This window comes from Saccoglossus kowalevskii, chromosome 2 (genome assembly GCF_978046115.1).
Source record: "Saccoglossus kowalevskii chromosome 2, keSacKowa6.1, whole genome shotgun sequence".
Lineage (NCBI taxonomy): Eukaryota > Metazoa > Hemichordata > Enteropneusta > Harrimaniidae > Saccoglossus > Saccoglossus kowalevskii.
Genome location: NC_140642.1, coordinates 28,411,365 through 28,432,377, shown reverse-complemented (window position 1 = coordinate 28,432,377; position 21,013 = coordinate 28,411,365). Strand labels below are relative to the sequence as shown.

Genomic DNA, 21,013 nt, shown 5'->3' with positions numbered 1-21,013 from the left:
ATGAAGTTGGCTTCAGATTTAGATTCGAAATGATTTTTCTATTAGATTCACAGAAAGTTAGGGGAAGACCGAGCAGACAAAATGATGCCTTCAGAATAAAGAGCTCCACCAATGTAGGAGAATACAATTTAGTATTATGTAGTCATTATTTTGATTCTTCGGCAAAGATATTTAATATATCATAGACACAATTGTGAAAAATGATTTCATCTATCTGGTAAAAAGTTGAATATCTAGGGAATGACAAAAACAAAACTGCCGATTGCATTCTGCTAAAATTGTGGAGCTTTTCATCTGAGAACATTAGGTTGTTTGCCCAGTCTTCCCCTTACAGTATCACAGTGAACTTCGTAAAGGCAATCTGATTTAAATCTGATGTATTGCACGACTTAAATTTAATTTAATTTTTTTATATTTTATGTATATTTTTATTATATATGGGCTTTTATGATTACCAAAAATTTCAAAAACTAAAATAAGCAACAAGCAAATAAATAATAAATTCAAGTAAAAGAAAGTGTATGAAAGTGTAAGAAAAAATAATTAATTAATAAAGCCCAAACTAGGATCTTATTTTAATAAGTTTGGGCATAGATTTCTTTTATGGAAGTTTATAAAATATTATTAAACTTTACCCTGGTAGATCTTTACTACAATCTGAACCGTAACTCCCATAAGTCTTTGCGGAATTTCTTCAGTCATAGGTCAATTTCAGTGGCCCCCGCAAAAATAAATGTCCAAAATCAAGCTGAAACCCTGCATGCCAGCAAGATTTGGATTTTAAAACAAAAGACAAAATTATGTTAATTAATTTAGGCAAATTTGTATACCAAGGCTTCTTTAATGAGAAAACTTCATTAACTCTAAATTACCAGCTGCCTCATAATTTTTTGTTTTTTTCTCTTATTTTTTCTTTTCATTTCATTTTAACTGTTAACATTTAACTTTATTGTATTACGAACAATATCTCAATTAAGGCTACGTTTATCAATAAAGATTATTATTATTACTGTCATGTATCCGTAAACCTGCGTCGATAACAACCGTGTTACTTTAACCAGTGTGCGAATCATAGGCAGAATCCGAATTTTTCGCTAACTTTAGCTTCGCGGACAGAGGGCGCACATTTGACCAAGAAGGAGTGAAACATGGCGACATTAATGAGAATGCCTCTTGGCACTGCAACTTTCAGGCGATTGACAAGTGGGTTAACTCGTTTAAGAAGACATGTATCTTCAACGAGTAGTCTCAGCAATGAGGTGGGTAACGATCAGCTATTATTTTATTACAGCACACTTTTTCAAACACGTGGTTTATTAGATCATGGAACTATCATTAGATTGCGTTACAGACCCGGTGTTTTACTAGTACGTTTCCTTGGCTGTACCACGTTGCAATTTAACATTCGTCCCACAAGTCGATTCGTTCCAATTCACTTTCTCTCCAAAACCCTTTCGTCCCATTGCCTATTGTGGTATTCTGGGTGGACCCGTAGCAAAATCACGCACATACACCTGTGGTTATTCTTATGATCTAGTGCATGGCGTCTTCTAATATATATTGGTAACGAGACAATCATGCTTTAATAATACATACATGTATAACATACATACAAGTGAAAAGCGCAGTACAGTATCTCCTTATTGTCCGATATTCAGAAATAAACAACTGACCATTACAAGTCTTCTTATATTATAACAACTTCATTTATTCAAACTCTATCTAGGCACAGATCTAGAAGCAGTACCTACACACGAATTGGTGACGTCATAAAATACATGACCTTCAATCGGGGTCGTTTCCTCGGTATATACGAATTGGTATATACAAATTACAATAAAGATACTTAAGACATTACACATAAGGTAAAACAAATCACGTGACAATATAATGATAATAACGGTAATAAATCCTAGCTTAACAGTTGAACAGAACGCTCATATAGTCAGTCGGGTGACGCCGAGGGTCACGAACTGTGTTGCAAAATGGCCGTGTGGTTGAAACTGGGTCATGGCGTGACGGGTGAGGAAGACATCATTAAACACTCAAAATCACAATAAAACGGGGAAGTGGTTGCATATTACGGCGTAGCTAACATGGAAAATAAAAAAACGCCCAATACAAACGACATGGGTTCGAATCACACTAGATACACACTCACCAGAACCGAAGCAATCAGAAACCAGCAATCGTTTTGGCTTTTCCGTTCAACTCATCGGAACACTGGAGTAGTTAGAAAAATGAACACCACTTAACGACCAACGTCGTGGCGTGGTACACAAGCGTGCCATCAAAATAAAACAAAATTAGCTTGAAAAGACAGTGGGTTCGAGTTCCGCTCAGAGCTACCGTAAAAACGTAAATCAAATAAACTGAAATCTCTCAAACCGTAAACAAGTAAACAAAGAACGTCGCAAAAAAATAATAAACCTCACAAAACTCCACCATACAAAACTGAATGAATAAATAATAAAATAACTAACGTCTTAAACTGGACGACGCGCAATTTGTTCAACAGTTTCCAGATTGTGACAAGAGATAAACAAGACCCAAGTCAAGGTAAGTTTTGTTAAAGTGTCGATGGCGTACCCTATATTACGAAAACAATTCAGGCAACAGACGAATATCTTCTGTGGTGTTGTGGAATTTATACCGTGTCTGCGGAATTGTTGATTGAGGGTTCGAAGCCAGCAGTTAACATTTTGTTAGAAAGTTTCACAATTAAATCAAATATCCAATGATACCAGTATATTTATTTCATTATTTTAACAACTTGCAATGGTGGAAGTTGGTCAAACACGAGTTCTTACACCTAAATAAGTATCAAATATTTGTCGACACATTTATTCTCTCAACCTTGTAGAGGTGGAAATTAATTAAACAACAGGTATTTACTCACAAATAATGGTCAATATTTGTCCATACATTCATTCTGTCAATTTAAGAACTTGTAATTGTTGGAATTAATCAAATGAGAGTTGTCTACACCAAAATAAGTTTCAAATACTTGTCCATACATTTATTCTCTCAATTTAACAACTTGTAATGGTGTAAAATAATTAAACGAGAGTTGTCTACACCAAAATAAGTCTAAAATATTTGTCCGCACATTTATTCTCTCAATTTAACAACTTGTAATGGTGTAAAATAATTAAACGAGAGCTGTCTACACCAAAATAAGTCTAAAATATTTGTCCGCACATTTATTCTCTCAATTTAACAACTTGTAATGGTGTAAAATAATTAAACGAGAGCTATCTACACCAAAATAAGTCTAAAATATTTGTCCATACATTTATTCTCTCACGTTAACAACTTGTAATGGTGTAAAATAATTAAACGAGAGTTGTCTACACCAAAATAAGTCTAAAATATTTGTCCGCACATTTATTCTCTCAATTTAACAACTTGTAATGGTGTAAAATAATTAAACGATAGCTGTCTACACCAAAATAAGTCTAAAATATTTGTCCGTACATTTATTCTCTCAATTTAACAACTTGTAATTGTGGGAATTAATCAAACGAGAGCTGTCTACACCAAAATAAGTCTAAAATATTTGTCCGCACACTTATTCTCTCAATTTAACAACTTGTAATGGTGTAAAATAATTAAACGAGAGCTGTCTACACCAAAATAAGTCTAAAATATTTGTCCATACATTTATTCTCTCAATTTAACAACTTGGAATTGTGTAAAATAATTAAACGAGAGCTGTCTACACCAAAATAAGTCTAAAATATTTGTCCGCACATTTATTCTTTCAATTTAACTACCTGTAATTGTGGGAATTAATCAAACGTGAGTTGTTTACATCAAACTAAGTATTTAATATTTGTTGAGACATTTATTCTCTCAATTTAACAACTTGTAATGGTGTAAAATAATTAAACGAGAGTTGTCTACACCAAAATTAATCTCAAATATTTGTCCACACATTTATTGTCACAATTTAACCACTTGTTAATAGTGGAAATTACTTAAATGCGACTTGTTTAATCAGTTGACATCAATGCAACTTACTGTAAATGGGGTAATTATTCACTGGGTTTTAATTTAGCTTATTTCGCTGACTGGAAAATGCGCTAAATTAAAACACAGTGAATATGTACAATTTAGCATAGAACACATTATCTAAATGACGAAACCGTGAATTTAAAACCCACTTAATATGCCTGAAATGGTAAATCAGTGAAAATTAAACCCAATGAAAATTAGTCATTTTACAGTACCCGCAGACAGTGCACAACAGAGTATCATTATTGAGCAATTATAAACAGGAACGTGTCTTGGCATTAGGGTTAGGGTCGGGTCAGGTATGGGCAACGGAATTATTAACAGGAACGTGTCTTGACATTAGGGTTAGGGTCGGGTCAGGTATGGGCAACGCAAATGGCAAACACCCAATTGGCAAGATGTACACTAACGGGTTATGGCATGCATATAGTTTACACAAGTAAAAACACAAAATTGGCAATTTTTTGGACAATTGTAACTCAATAATAGAAATATGTTGTATTTCTATATATATACACACTATATAGTCTTATCAAATGCAAACACATCCAGTTAATCCATTTTGGTCTTGTGGGTCAGTTCTTTACATAGTGATCAGGAGGACCTGGGTTCAATTCCCTTGCCTGCCCATCTTTTTCTCGCAAACACCATTTGGCAATAAAGCTAAATATGACAACAAATTATTTAATTTGCATGACTACCCACATAGCTCAGTTGATTTGTACTATGTCAGCAATGTGAGCGATCGCTGGTTCGAATCCAGTATGTTTAGTTAGATTTTTGAATGTTAGTGAAGACAGTGCTCCTATGAATAGGACTTAAATCCTAACTCCTGTGTGAAGACACTCGTGGTACAGTGGACAAGACAGTGCGCTGGGAACTCAAAGATCGCAAGTTCGAATCACGGATTGGACACTCCTACAAAAGACATGAAAGACGTTAAAAACATAAACAGCGGATTCAAAAACTCAAGTCAGGAAAACAGAACACAAGAATACTACCCCACATGGAAGCCAGTCGAAGTCGTCGAAGAACGAACACAGTCGAAGAACGAACACTGTTGACAGCTGTAGGTCACGTGCAACAACAGACACGAGGAGCATGGCTGCTCTCCAAATGGGTCCCTTCTTTTGTATTGACCCCCTAAGGATTACTGATCCCCCTTTCTAACTCTTCCCCCAAAAATAATATATCGCCCCTTTTAAAATGTATTGAGCCACAAATTAATGAATATTCATGAGCACAGAAACTGCTACGTCATGAATAAATTAGCATAATTTTAAAAAATTTGCATAAAGTGTAGGTACTCCTTCTGGAGCTCTGCCTCTATCTATACTTTGTTTTTGTTTTAAATCAAGTAAAAGTAAAATATCATGTCAAGTATTTATAAGATTAGGGTATGCAAATGTGTGATGTGCAGTGAAGATCCCAGGAGAATCCTACATTTCTAGAAATGCTTATGCAAATTAGTGAATCCTAGAACTGATTTTTTGACAGTGCCCATGGTTATACCATGGAGGTATAATTATTACCTCCATGGTTATACACAAAGTGTGTTATATATGCATTTTTGAATGCAGCGATAATCTCACTCATTTCTGTTTATATGCTGTGATGCTATTGGTTAGAAACTACCAGTATGATCGATTGACATGCACTGAATGGGATCCCTGGCTTGTAAATGTTCGCAAATCGCAAGTTTCTGCTTTTTGTGAGATCTTATTCAATTCATGTGTTATTCTCATCACGTATCACATCCATGATGTAACATGTAACCGTCATTTCTGTGTTGCCTATGAACTTGCAGTCGCAAGCTTTGTGTTGCCTACAAACTCACATTCATCATTTCTGTGTTGCCTATGAACTTGCAGTCACAGGCTTTGTGTTGCCTACAAACTCACATTCATCATTTCTGTGTTGCCTATGAACTTGCAGTCACAAGCTTTGTGTTGCCTACAAACTCACATTCATCATTTCTGTGTCATTGCAATAGTCATTTCCTGGCTGATTATGTCTTCCCTCACATGTACTGGATATTGCAACATATACATTCCTCATCATATTTTAACCATAACCATTTTATATGTAATAAAATTGATGGTAATGTACATGTAATCAATAATTAGAGGTTATTCATAATTAAAACCAAAGGTAACTTTGTATTGCGAGATGTGTTGACTCGCATGATTAGAGGTACTACGCATACATTGTATGATGGAAATATCTACAGAAAAATGAATTTAGTATTTAGTCGTATTTAATTTAAAGTGCCTGTGAAATGGCTGCTATTTTCACGCCTAAAATTATCAATTGATACATAAATATTTTTTATTTTTATGTTTCTAAGCATTAATTATTTTTTTTAAGTGAAAAAATGTGTTTTAAACCCAGTCTACGGCAACTTTATTTTTGTATATTTTAAAACGAGGCTCCTCATTAGCTTCTGATTTGCATACAGAAATTTCCCTTGTGACGTCAGAAGGGGAAGTCGCATGGCAGCTTGCATTGCCGATACGTGTAAATAAGGCAAATTTCTTGTGCAGTTTTCTCGTCTTTGACTATATTGTCACTTATGTACTTGTTCGTCGAGGAAGAATGGATCATAATGAACACATAGTATCAATTTTTGTTGCATGGGGTTAAGTTAGATGCGAAATATGTCCGTTCTGGTGTAGCTGGTCACCGTGATCGTCACCGACACCGGCGCACGTTTGTACACTGTTGCTGGACAAAATAGAATTTGACGTCGGAATTATCTCGTTATTTAGCAGGTTACTAGGCATGTTACTACACTGTTTTATTTCATCGATCATCTGAGTAAAACTTTCAAATTAACATATTTTGACATTCTAAACAATAGACTATAGTGATCACTATAAAATAATTAAAAAAAACACAAATCACAGTTACTAAATAAATGACAGCTGCGTGGAAATAAATTGACATTTTGTTGAAATAGGTGAACGCGTCGGGTCACGGCGAGGGCAAGTGCGTTAAAAGCTGCGTTTAATTGGATGACAAAAATAATCGAGATCGACACACATACAGATAAATTCAGAGTGGATTCGAGTTAGCTTGATCCATGGCGTGATTGTCATAATTATAACATCGTATTAAAACTTTATTTGGTGGAAAGACATTGACCAAGCCCGGATTCTTATTTCATAAATTATTACGCAGATCAAGCTGCAAGCATGGAGGTAAAAAAGAACAGAGGTGTGAATTCGACATTCAACACCAATCACCAAACAATTTAGAAACTTTTAGCCTTCGAAAATGAAAACAGTTAGCAGTGTGTAAGGGCTGTGTAATTTCCTGTTTGTCCGACGCTTCGTTTTCGTGTCACTGTCAAAATTATTGCTACCTTTTACTTAACAGGGACTAAATGGTCTTTATAAAACGATAATCAGGATCGCAAAAAAAGTCAACTGATTTGAAACACTTGCCGGACGTCTCTCTCTCTTCTGAAATCCGCCTCGGTGATCATGGGCTGGTCCGGAATCTATTTCTTTCAAAAGTGTTGCGCCAGGTTTACGTTGTCGGCGTTTCTCTTTAAACCTAGTCGTTTTTTTTATGAACGAGGACAGTTGAATGAATCTAAGGTTAAGTGATGTCGCACCTTCGGATCGATTAGAAACGTGTGAATACATACACTATGGCTATACGTTTCACTGCAACTGCCCACAACACAACATCTAAAAACTCTCTCTCAAAAAAATAAAATAAAATAGACAAAAAAAAAGAAAAAACGCCGACCGAAAAATGTATATCGTTTATAAGTATACTGAACGACCAGTGTTATTACGGCTCAGACGTATGACTTTCTCTCACATTTTGTCATTTGGTGGCACACTTTCGGCGAGAATCGGAAATCCGGAAACAGTCGACCGTTTCACGATAGGTGGGCGTGGCTACAACACGAGAAATATCCCAAATTTACTTGGATACGAGTAATCATTTTCAGCAAAAAATCAATAACCACCCTTTTCAGTGGGACACAGATCTAAAATGGGAAACGCGAGGGTGGGCATTGCACAGGCACTTTAATACCTTATAAACTTCAAAGATTTGATTATTTTTATAGATTACATATGCTTATTTATATAATCAATTAAGGATATTTTACATATTTTTGTTAGACCTTACAAGTTTAATAAGGTGTCAATCATTGTTGATACAAAGTAGCTGCTTCAGCTCCCAAAATGTTTGACATATTTGTTTCACTTTTATCATAGATGTCACAATCTGCATTGGTATCTGAAGAAGAAGTAATTATACCAAGAAGAAAAAAGAAGGACCATTTGGCGGTTTTGAGGGCATTGGCTTCAACTGTTGGTAAGGACCCAACGTCCAAGCCGTATGTATTTCACGATGACCCCTATCTTTTGCCAAGAACAGCCGGACAACAACAGATGTATTCACTATCAGCAGAGGCTGGCAAAAAAGCAGCTCGATATGTCTTGAGTAAATATCCAGAAAATTTCCAGGCAATAACACACGATGAACCAAAAATTGAATGCTTGTACCCTAAGATTGATGGTTATGTAATCGAAAATGCCTGCGAGGAGGGTATTTTAGAAAGAGTTAACAACAGGGATGTGAAAGCTGCAATGGAAATGCACTGTAACATGATGGAACAAGGGATGGAAGTGAATTCAGAAACAAACAACTTGCTACTTGATTTGTTGTGTTTTTATGGTGGAAAAGAGGCTCCAAAAGAGTTTGAAGACACAGCACAAGTCATTCCTGAAGAAGTAGACGATGACAACGTTGTAGAACCCGAAATAAAACCACAGAGAAGGAGAGGTGGAAGAATGTCAAAGTTTGTAAAGGAAGTGATGTGGGAAGATGGTAACTATGCCGATAAGTTATTCAGTGTGATGCAGCAAAGGGACTCAAACAGTTACTGTAGTATGGTGCGGGGAATGGTGAAGCACAGAGCGCAAGCCAAAGCTTTTGAGTTGTATAACGAAATGCAAGATAAAGGCATCAAAGTTGATATTGATACATATCATGCCCTTATCCAAGGTTCTGTAGCTATCAGAGAATCGTACTGGGATCGATGGCAAATCGTACTACAACTCTTAAAACAAATGAAAGTGGAAGGCATTAAACCTACTTTAGCTACTTTTAATTCTGTCCTGATAGCGCAAGGCAAGATGGGTGCCATTGGTCGCACCATGTCTCTGCAAACACTGAGCGAGATGAAAGCACTTGACATTGAGCCGAATCTAGCCATCTATTCGCAGCTCTTGTCTATATTCTATAAGCCAAACCTGCCATTAACAGACATGCTGTATGACATTCTGGATGAAATTGAAGATAAATGCTTTGTAATTCATTATCCGAATGATACCAGATTCTTTCTTGATGCCATGAGTGTTTGTCAGACATTACGTGATGTACAACTTGCCCATAAAGTCAATAGATTAGTTAATATTGGTGAAAATTACAAGTTACTTGGTAACAATAGTATGAGATATACATACTATACTAAATTATTCAATCTTGTATGCCAACTTGATACTCCTGATAATATACTGGATTTTTATCAAACACATGTGCCATCTTACGTTGTTCCAAATATCGGAGGAATGCAAAATTTATTACAAGCGGTGGAGACATATGATATGATAGATAAACTCGCTGATATTTGGGAAGATATTAAAAACTTTGAACTAATGAACAGACAACAGGTGATAGATCAGGTGTTGTATTTAATGGCAAAAGACACGCATAAAGAGGAACATCAGCAGGCATTTTCCGACATCACGATGGAAATAAGCAAGATTATAGCTGATTCCAGCAAACGAAGAGATCGTCTTGTTTGGAGTACCACTTCAATTGGTTACGCTGTACATGTGAATCTTAAAGCTAAACAGCTTGATAGAGCTTGGGAAACTATGAGATTGTATCCAATACATCAAAGAGTTCCGAGTTCTACTGTTGCTGATGAATTTCTCGCCGCATGTATTGAGATGAAAGATACACAGAAAGTATTGGGACTGGTGGGAATCATAGCAGATAGTGGAATGGTAACCATAGCAACTTATGTGGAAAAGATCAAACAGAATCTTCGCCTCTCAGAAGATGAGGAGAAAAAGTTAGATGACATTGTCAAAGATGAACTCTAAGTAGTGCATGCATTGTTTCAAGTTTGTTAGAATATTGCATCAAAATATTTGCCTGAACAATTGTCCTTTAACTGAAATGGTTAAATATTGACATCTCCAGACTTGAAATATTTGATGAATTGTATAATGTATTTCTCCAGCATACAATTCATGATACTGTTTGTACTAACAATGTGTCAGTATACTAGTAAGTAGTGGCTTAAGCGAACAATGACCTTTACCCTTTGAGAGCCATACATTTCCCCCCAGAATTTTTTGCTGCAAACAAGTCTGAATGCCAAAATCTCAATTTTTGTTATCAAAAGGGTTAACACACATCTGACCAATCAAACACTTTTTATCTGACTGGATTTGTCAACCAATTACAGCGAGCATTCCTTACTAGAAACTGAACTTGCATCAAAATTTGTCAGATATAGTTGGGGGCACACTGATTAACTGTATATTAAAGAATGCAAATTTTGTTTTTAATTGTTGAAATAAATACATAGCACCCACAATGAGTTTTTATTTCCTTATTCAGAAAGACTCCATAATAAATACTGTACAAGAAAATTTTGGATCTTAAAAAAAAAACTACAACTAAATTACTGTCATAATTCGAGAAACCTTCCTTTGTTGCGAAAAGTCAAACAAATTATATAAACTTCTTGTTTAGTAATTGGTAAAAAAAATACTAATTTGAATATTTTGTACGCAGCCCTCGTGCACAAAGCTTGATTCAACCGTTACCATGCATACAGCAAACTATGAAAAGGAACACTGTATTTGCTCTATTTAGAAGCACAGTTAAAAATTGTATTCTGGATCAAAAACCCAACTCATTTACCTAAGTGAATATGATATTAATATTTGTCTTCTTTCCCAGGAAACTTAATTATTTTCAAATACGACTTTTTTTTTAACACCATTTCACAATGTTTAATTTATATCAAAATTAGGAAATATTTCATTATATACAAAACTTGTCAATAGAAAGATATCATTTGCATAACAATAAGATCAACTGAAAAAACTTATAATAAATAAAGGTTGTGAATCTAAATTGTGACAAAGTTGATATACGAGGCGAGTGAAATTACAAAACCAGTTGTAATTATAGTGTAGGTGTTATGCGGTTATATCAATCTCGTCATCCACAACAGCATCACCGCCTTCAACTTGACTCAACTTTGCTATTATATTCCCTTGTTCTTCTTCCCAATCCCTTTTTGCCTGCTCTGCTTCCTCTTTTTCCTAATAAAACAATCAATGGTCATTAAAACTAAAAATCTATTTCAGATGTGTAATAACAGTTGATGTCAAATATTATCGGAGGTTTCACCAAGTTCTGGAATAGGCGACCAAAATCTAATGCGTTTCCATAGGTTGAGAGTCCCAAAAATAAAAAGTAACCTGCTGAACAATATAAGAGGAGCAGCTGCTTAGTCAGCATCTGTTCCAAGATGACAGACATGATTGAAAATGAAGTTCATTTGCAAGACAGTTTGATTATAATTTTCATTTCTTACTCAGTTCTAGGCTTCACGTACCAAACGGTTAGGTAGGAAAGATGTTCAAATATGAGGATGCCGCAAAGTATGCAGTGCAACTAGAGTTACAATGCAACTGTATGCATAATTTAAAGCATCTTTGTATTAACCTAATTATTAATACATTTTCCCAATTCAACTGCTTGGTGTATGATGAGTAAAACTGAGTAAAATGGTTACAATTAGTGGAACTCTCTCACTATGAACTTTTTCACATGACCAAGGCTGGTACAAGAATGAAAAAAAACATTCAAAGTTACATTCTTACACAAATAATAGAATCCTGAGCCATGAAGTAACTATGCAAATCATGTGTTCACAAACAAATATTTGGTAAATGAGTTGCCTACACAGCTTGTCCGGAGCCGTACAGCACAAAGTAACAACTATATCAACACCAGAGTAATGTGCCACTGCTAAGCTGGATCTTTGTTGCATCAGAAATTAAGCAACAATCACAGTAGCATTTCTATACAGAATACTGTACTTTAAAAAGAATCAAAAACCTGGATCGATAGCAAATTTTCTCAAGTCAGGTGCCCAAGTTTCATAAAATTTGACAGTCTGTGTTGATTTTGCTTTGGGGGAACACTGGTCATTAAAAATAACATCCACTCTTTGATACTGATGTCACAAGAAATGAATTTTGGTCAGTTTGCAGCATTTGCTGATTGGTCTATTCATCACTGACACAGCGACACACAACAGAGAGTGCAAAATAGATCACTGCTCTTTGTGTGCACTCGTACGACCATCCAAGATAAAGTCATAATTTTCATAAAGTCTGGAAACTAAAATAATAATAACGGAGTGTCATGGCCTTGCCCTGAAATTTGTCGGTATGGAGTGATATCAGTGCAGGATACAACGCAACACTTAATAACTTCCACATGAAACATCTAGACCAGGCCAAGACATTCTGATACTAATGTGACCAGCTTACCTCTCTAAGATTCCTATAGTATTCATCAATCGCGTACTGGTATTTTGGTGATGTGATGCCAAAAAACCAAGCTAACTTTTCACCCAAATACTCACATGCTGAAAGCAAAAGAAAATATACTTATCACGATTGATAAATGATTCTTAAATACATTCGACTATGGACTAGGATTTTCATACACTACACGAAAGCAAAAAACCAATATTTCAAGACGAGCCTTGGCCGTTTTCATCCTACAAGCTTAAAACATGCTTTAAACATGACTTGGCTGACATGTTTAGGCTGATTTCATTGGACATGCCTAAAACATGACTTGGCTGACATGTTTGGGCTGATTTCATTGGACATGCCTAAAACATGACTTGGCTGACATGTTTAGGCTGATTTCATTGGACATGCCTAAAACATGACTTGGCTGACATGTTTAGGCTGATTTCATTGGACATGCCTAAAACATGACTTGGCTGACATGTTTGGGCTGATTTCATTGGACATGCCTAAAACATGACTTGGCTGACATGTTTAGGCTGATTTCATTGGACATGCCTAAAACATGACTTGGCTGACATGTTTAGGCTGATTTCATTGGACATGCCTAAAACATGACTTGGCTGACATGTTTGGGCTGATTTCATTGGACATGCCTAAAACATGACTTGGCTGACATGTTTAGGCTGATTTCATTGGACATGCCTAAAACATGACTTGGCTGACATGTTTAGGCTGATTTCATTGGACATGCCTAAAACATGACTTGGCTGACATGTTTAGGCTGATTTTATTGGACATGCCTAAAACATGACTTGGCTGATTTCATTGGACATGCCTAAAACATGACTTGGCTGACATGTTTAAGCTGATTTCATTGGACATGCCTAAAACATGACTTGGCTGACATGTTTGGGCTGATTTCATTGGACATGCCTAAAACATGCTTTAAACATGACTTGGCTGACATGTTTAGGCTGATTTCATTGGACATGCCTAAAACATGCTTTAAACATGACTTGGCTGACATGTTTAGGCTGATTTCATTGGACATGCCTAAAACATGACTTGGCTGACATGTTTGGGCTGATTTCATTGGACATGCCTAAAACATGACTTGGCTGACATGTTTGGGCTGATTTCATTGGACATGCCTAAAACATGTTTGAGCTGAAATGCTCCGTAAGATTCAATTCAAAATGGCTGACTAATAATTTGAAATGTTTGATTTCATATGAATATGCAAATCATAAATTGTTTTACCTCCTAGTGCTCCAAATGATGCTGCTACTGTATAATACCATAAGTAAGGTCCCCATGTAAGAGTTGACTGTGGAGAAAAAACATATTTGATCAAATCAGATTTGCAACATTTACTCTAAACATACCAAGTCTCAACAGCTGTGAACTATTGAATCTTTTTCATCTTTAATAAAACATTTCAGATAAAACATACAGATGTTGTACATTTAATCACTTGCAAGGGAAGAAAGATGGCCACAGGGTTGCATTTAAATTCTTCGAAGTTTGCCGGAGAGACATTCAGTACATGTATTTCTATCTGTATTCTCCTGTATCCTGCTCAAGGAACTGCTATCCAACAGCCATATAGCTTGCTCTAGTCAGATTCAGAATTAAACAAGCCATGCATGACACAGTCCCTGTTAGTTATCGAATTTAAGATATATAGTTTTGTTTATAGTAATACAGCTGGAATATAAACATGTCAGGAATATGATTATGATGATTGTTTAACATTTAAATGATTGACATTTGTATCTGATCATCAAACGAGTATTGAGAGATATTGCTCTAGAACAGCATCAATTAAAACAAAATTAGCCATTTTGAATACATGTATAATGAATATATAAAATTTGAACATAGTCAGTCAAAGCATGTCAGAGATATGGCTCTAGAAACCCATTCATTAAAACAAAATGGCCACTAGTCAGCTATTCTGAATCCGATCTAAAAAATAAAATAACGTGCATCAGGAACCCGTAATGTCTAACGTATGTACCAAGTTTGAACGAAATCCATCCATAAAATTCCAGAAATGCATGATATTTGATGATTTGTTAGCACAAAAATGGCCACCATTCAGCCATTTTTAATATATATGTATATCTATGACATGATGTATAATGAATATTTAAAATTTGAACATAATCAGTCGAAGCAAGTCAACGATATGGCATTAAAACCACATTTATTAAAACAAAATGGCCATTTTGAATCTTATCTGAAAACAAAATGATGTGCATATGTATAATATCATGTATGATGTATGTGTGAAGTTTGATTGTGCATCAAAGTCCTATAATGTCCAACATATATACCAAGTTTGAACAAAATCCATGTGTAAACAGCCGAGAAATGCTCGATTTTGATGATTTCCAGAACAAAAATGGCCGTCATTCGGCCATCTTGAATCAGATCGTGAAACAAATTGATGTGCATATGTATAATATCATTTATGATGTATGTGTGAAGTTTGATTGTGATTGGTCCAGGCATTTCTAAGATACAGGTCCGGACGCACGCATGGACGCACAGAGGTCAAAACATAAGTCCCTGTTTTCGGACTGCGTCCGAATGTGTACTTAACAGAGTCTCTAATAAACATTCATGCATTTAAAATGATAACATAATCATAAAATAAGTAAAATGTGTTATAATGATTTGAATACATATTCACAAAACTTTTCAGGTAGACAATAGTATCTGATAGTTATCTTACTGGATCAATGAGTGGTTTTTCTTCCCATAGACAATAATATCTGATACATGTAGTTATCTTACTGGATCTATGAGTGGTTTTTCATCCCATAGACAATAATATCTTATAAATATCTTACAGGATCTATGAGTGGTTTATCTTCTTTTTCTTCTTCTTCTTCTTCATCTGTACTGTATTCTTCTATCACACCATCACTGAAGTGTATCACTCTTCTTGGCACTTTCTTCTTTCTACCTTCTTCTAAATGAATGGTTTCAAACCCTTCATCTTTTCTCTATTAGAGAATGCACGAATTTAATATCATAGCAAGAACAGTGAACAGTAAATAGCTTATTGGCATCACTAAATAACAACACAGCAAGCTGTAGTAAAGTGTGAAGCAGTTGGAATCCAAACAACATCCTCTACTCAACTTCTCCACATCAATCTGTCAAGAATCAACTAAATTTAATCGTTTTCTCATTGAATATATTTATCATTTTCCTAACGTTACATTTTTTCACTACTCAAGTATAGTATAAACAGATTTCTAGACACTTCGACCCAAATTGGACAAATTGACCCAGACACCCTGGACATCTTGACCCACCGCATCGACACGACCATATCTTAATGTGGTGGTGTTAACCTCTATCTCGTTAAATGTTAATAGTGAGGCCCTTGATAACTTAATATTCTTGTGATCTTGTAAATCACCAAGACAATAATCACGGTATCATGGTTACAGTATTAATAACTGTGCTGTATTTGAATGACCGACATGCATTGATCCAAAAACGCAAATTGACTGCCATATTGGTGTGGTTGGGTTCGGTCGGCCACATTCCAATTTGAGTTAGGATTTCAGCGGAACTTGAACTCTCACTTGTTAGCATAAACTGCATTTATTAGCGAACAAAACACTTCAAATGAAAGTGTAAACTTCTGATAATTACATAAACTTGTAGAATGCCATACAACATGATGAAAGAACAAGCAGCCTATCGGCTGAGATAGCTCCGCTGTTAGCAATGCACATTTCAATTAAAGAACTGAAGACATCATTAGAAAATGAACAATATGTATAGTATCAAAGCAATCGGACTTACAGTTTTTAACAAGTCGAAAATATCACTTTCTACCAAAAATGACCAAAATATTCACCAAAATTAGAGAATTGAAGATATCATCACGAAATGAACAAATCTAAGAAAGGTCTACATGTAGTATCTATATAGTAATATCAAAGCAATTGAACTTTTGGTTTTTAACAAGTCGAAAATATCACTTTTTACCAAAAATTACAAAAATATTCACCAAAATTAGAGAATTGAAGATACCATCACAAAATGAACAAATCTGAGAGAGGTCCACATGTAGTACCTATATATGTAATATCAAAGCAATCAGACTATTGGTTTTTTACAAGAAGTCAAAAATATCACTTTTTACCAAAAATGACAAAAATATTCACCAAAATTATAGAATCAAAGATACCATCACGAAATGAACAAATCTGAGAAAGGTCTACATGTAGTATCTAAATATGTAATATCAAAGCAATTGAACTATTGGTTTTTAACAAGAAGTCGAAAGTATCACTTTTTACCAAAAATTACAAAAATATTCACCAAAATTAGAGAATTGAAGACATCATCACAAAATGAACAAATCTGAGAGAGGTCACATGTAGTACCTATATATGTAATATCAAAGCAATCGGACTTGTGGTTTTTAACAAGAAATCGAAAATATCACTTTTTACCAAAAATTACAAAAATATTCACCAAAATTAGAGAATTGAAGATATCATCACGAAATGAACAAATCTGAGAGAGGTTCACATGTATTACCTATATATGTAGTATCAAAGCAATTGGACTTGCGGTTTTTAACAAGAAGTCGAAAATATCACTTTTTACCAAAAATGATAAAAATATTCACCAAAATTAGAGAATTAAAGATATCATTACAAAATGAACAAATCTGAGAGAGGTCCACATGTAGTACCTATATATGTAATATCAAAGCAATTGCACTTGCGGTTTTTAACAAGAAGTCGAAAATATCACTTTTTACCAAAAATGACAAAAATATTCACCAAAATTAGAGAATTGAAGATATCAACATGAAATGAACAAACCTAAGGGAGGTCTACCCAAGGTACATATACACCAAGTATCAAAGCATTCAGGCTTGTAGTTTTCAAGAAGAAGTCGAAAAAGTAAAACATTGACACGGGCGACGGAGACGGATGAAGACGACGACGACGGACAATCACTCATATGATAAGCTCCACTCGACAAAGTTGACAGCGGAGCTAAAAATGGAACATTACGGCGTTTTCCATGTAGATGGGGGGCCAACCAATCAGTGACTGCGTACTAAATTTATATTGGAATATCAGTCAACACCTACGATATACTGGGTGCTACCATTTAACGTAGTGGATTTATATAAGGATTCAGTGATGTGGCACATGACAAAAATGTATTTCCCCAGTATGTCATGTCTCTTTACATAGTACAGCCGAGTACATTTACACACTGTGCTCTTTGCTGATGTTCATATTACACGTACAATGTACATAAGAGGTGATACCGATACACACTGTTCTCCTAAAAGCATGATCGTTACAATAATATAAATATTTTTCGTTTTATTATTTAAGGTACACAGTGTAATATTTGTCATAAATGCCTCAAAATAAGTATTCTTTTAAAGTAATAAAAAATGTTTGTGATGTGATGTAATAGTGCTAAGTACGCCTGATCATTTTTATGACATTATAACAAAGTATATTATGTTTGATTATTTCATAGTCAAGATGGTTCAATTCATAAGTTTTGGCTTCTAGTTGTTTGTTTGTTTGTTTTCATATATTTTCTCGGCATTGTTAATCACATGCCAACACTTAGGTACTTTTTCAAAACAGGATGCTGACCAAAGATCGCAATTGCACGTAAAGTTCTGTGAGTTCAGTGTTTCAACCGGCTCAAGCTAATCTCAATACATTCCTGAGTTCCAAGTTCAATCTGCTGTGCCTGTGTACCATGCATTGTATGTTCAATCTGCTGTGCCTGTGTACCTACCATGCATTGTATGTTCAATCTGCTGTGCCTGTGTACCATGCATTGTATGTTCAATCTGCTGTGCCTGTGTACCATGCATTGTATGTTCAATCTGCTGTGCCTGTGTACCATGCATTGTATGTTCTATAGAAGTTTGTCCTTGCCAAGAAGCTCTTGAGTGTGGCAGGTGCAGCATTGCAAGCGCAATACCGATGTTTTGAGAGATGTTTATCGTCAACTTATTCGGGATGATATAAAATCTATTACATGGTATTGTAGTGATCGTCCATCGCCCAGTGTTGAATTGTAGGAGACTGATGCAGCTGTTGTAATTGACAAACCGTTTGATGCAGATATGGGTGTCCATCGCCCAGTGTTGAATTGTAGGAGACTGATGCAGCTGTTGTAATTGACAAACCGTTTGATGCAGATATGGGTGTCCAGCCATTGCCATCAGACTGACAACTCTTTTACGGCACTTTCGGAAGAAGATCTGCCAAAGACCCATTCCTCGTTTTGAACAAGAAAATGACGTTACATATTATCGAAGAAGTGTCCATTTGAGGAAACTTCATGTTAGTGGATAACTAAGGTTATTTCTATCAAGCTAAGACCATCAAAAACTCAAGGTAAACAATGTTACAATGCTAGGACAATCATAGATAAAAAGTGCCTTGCATCTGTTGTGCAGACTGGAACCAGTTTTGATCGTGGGGTGCATAACCACAATCATCCAGACCAGTCAGGTATTGCCACAAAATTAAAAAGCATGGTTAAAGTTAAGAAGACTACCAAGGGCACTATACAACAGGCAATGAAGACATATTAGACAAACCATCATACAACCTCCCCGTGGAAGCTAATTTAATTCTCACTACTAACAGAATGAGACCTAAAGAACCAAGCGGAATAGATTTCAATCTTGAAACAGATTTTCTGCCTCCAGATTTTGTTAAAAAAGACCTCAGAATGTATGGTGCTGTTCACCTTATATTTTACACGCAAGACCAGTGACATCACCTAGGCACATTCAAAGACATGGTACATGGACACAACATCTAAGATTGTTAGCCAACCATTCTTTCATTCATGAAAGGATTGTGGAAATATCCAACAGTTGCCACTGGTGTATGTTCTGATGTCGAAGAGAACAACATGACTACAAGGAAGTTTTGAAGACTATCACATTAGTTTTGCAAGAACTAAGCATGCAGAAATTTGTGATGGATTTTGAGGCAGGTATGTGGGCTGCAGAGTGGAGCATTTTCCCTGGCACCTGCATCAAGGGCTACTGCTTTCACTGGACACAAGGTGTGTCCAGGACAGTTGGGTTGCAAGTTGCATACAGTGAGAACAGCCCAACTCATCACTTTATTCGCCAACTAATGACATTACATGTATCATTCCTAAGATGAAATAGATGACACATTTAAAGCACCAAAGAACCACGAATAACAATGTTGAGGGCTGGCATCTTCTTTCAAATTCAAGAGAAGGGAAAAACAAACTTCAGTTATACGTGATCATACCTCTACTGCACAGAGAGGCAATGTACACCAAAATACATAATTAAAGAAGACACATTTCAAATTATGACACAAAATAAAAATCGTACAAATGCCTGATGCCTCAACCAACCACGGAACCACCACATAATTATTTTTTTTTTTTTATATTCAAATGTTTGTGATTGTTATTTTTTTTTTTTTACTTTATTGTATTTCTAACCACTCTTGGATACGGTTTCAATAAAGATTATTATTATTATTATTTATTACAAACATACCAAAGATCAATATACAGTCAAGTACAGGGCAATATATTTAGTGGTGGGATCAACATGTCCCTGGCGGCATTACAGCAACTCATCTCCAACTCTGTTGCAATAAAATATACGGTCCTACCGAACACTAAATTAGTGTTTATAATGTACACAAGCAAAAGGGCTTATTTAGTGCCACCACATCCTCCAAAAATATATTTACCAAAACATACAATGTAAAACTAATAGTACATGCATGGAGGTATATTATATATATAAAACAACCAAACTGAAAACGTTTAGATCGACCAGGTCAGGTCGAGGCAGCGGGTCGTCTGAGATAGGTGGGTCGAAATGTCTAGGGGTAAGGGGTCGAGTTTAGCAATGAAAATCGGATCGAGGTTTTTTTTGGGTAGAGATGTCCAACACCCATATAAACAAACACTACATCGCTGTATCTTAAAATCAGTTAGCGTCTGAATGGGAAAGCAATCCGTCCTTCATCCCGGACAGTGAAACAATAGTTAATACTGTTATTTTAAACTGAATAACGAACCTGATTAGAAGACTCTTCTAAGACAATATTTTCCGCCGCAACGTCTTTCATTTCCGTACCCTCCATCTCTGTTTTGTCTGCCATGTTGAAATTTCCAAAAATGACGTCATTCTCGTCAATGGAACAATCGATTTTGAATCGAAGGGGTGATATATTTATTCACAGTTTATAAGATTTCCTAAGCATGACAGAAGCTCGCAAAGTAGTAATGTGCCATTTAAAAAAAAAAAATTAATATGAGTTAAATTGCACTCTTCTTAGTTTTCAAGACGACAAGACTTACAGTGA

General features: G+C 35.5%; 2 protein-coding genes across 2 annotated transcripts; one reads left to right on the top strand and one right to left on the bottom strand.

Moving 5' to 3' along the window:
• Nucleotides 1-1,089: 1,089 nt before the first annotated feature.
• On the top strand, nucleotides 1,090-10,323 carry LOC100372578 (small ribosomal subunit protein mS39-like). The gene is made up of 2 exons (XM_002735557.4): nucleotides 1,090-1,259; nucleotides 8,253-10,323. The coding sequence occupies exons 1-2, from the start codon at nucleotides 1,149-1,151 to the stop codon at nucleotides 10,149-10,151; spliced, it is 2,010 nt and encodes a 669-aa protein (XP_002735603.3). The 5' UTR covers nucleotides 1,090-1,148; the 3' UTR covers nucleotides 10,152-10,323.
• An 825-nt stretch (nucleotides 10,324-11,148) lies between these two features.
• On the bottom strand, nucleotides 11,149-20,852 carry LOC100372427 (protein FAM177A1-like). Its single transcript, XM_002735556.4, has 5 exons — nucleotides 20,726-20,852; nucleotides 15,476-15,631; nucleotides 13,878-13,944; nucleotides 12,627-12,724; nucleotides 11,149-11,387 (listed from the first exon to the last, which is right to left on the bottom strand). The coding sequence occupies exons 1-5, from the start codon at nucleotides 20,807-20,809 to the stop codon at nucleotides 11,262-11,264; spliced, it is 531 nt and encodes a 176-aa protein (XP_002735602.3). The 5' UTR covers nucleotides 20,810-20,852; the 3' UTR covers nucleotides 11,149-11,261.
• Nucleotides 20,853-21,013: the final 161 nt, after the last annotated feature.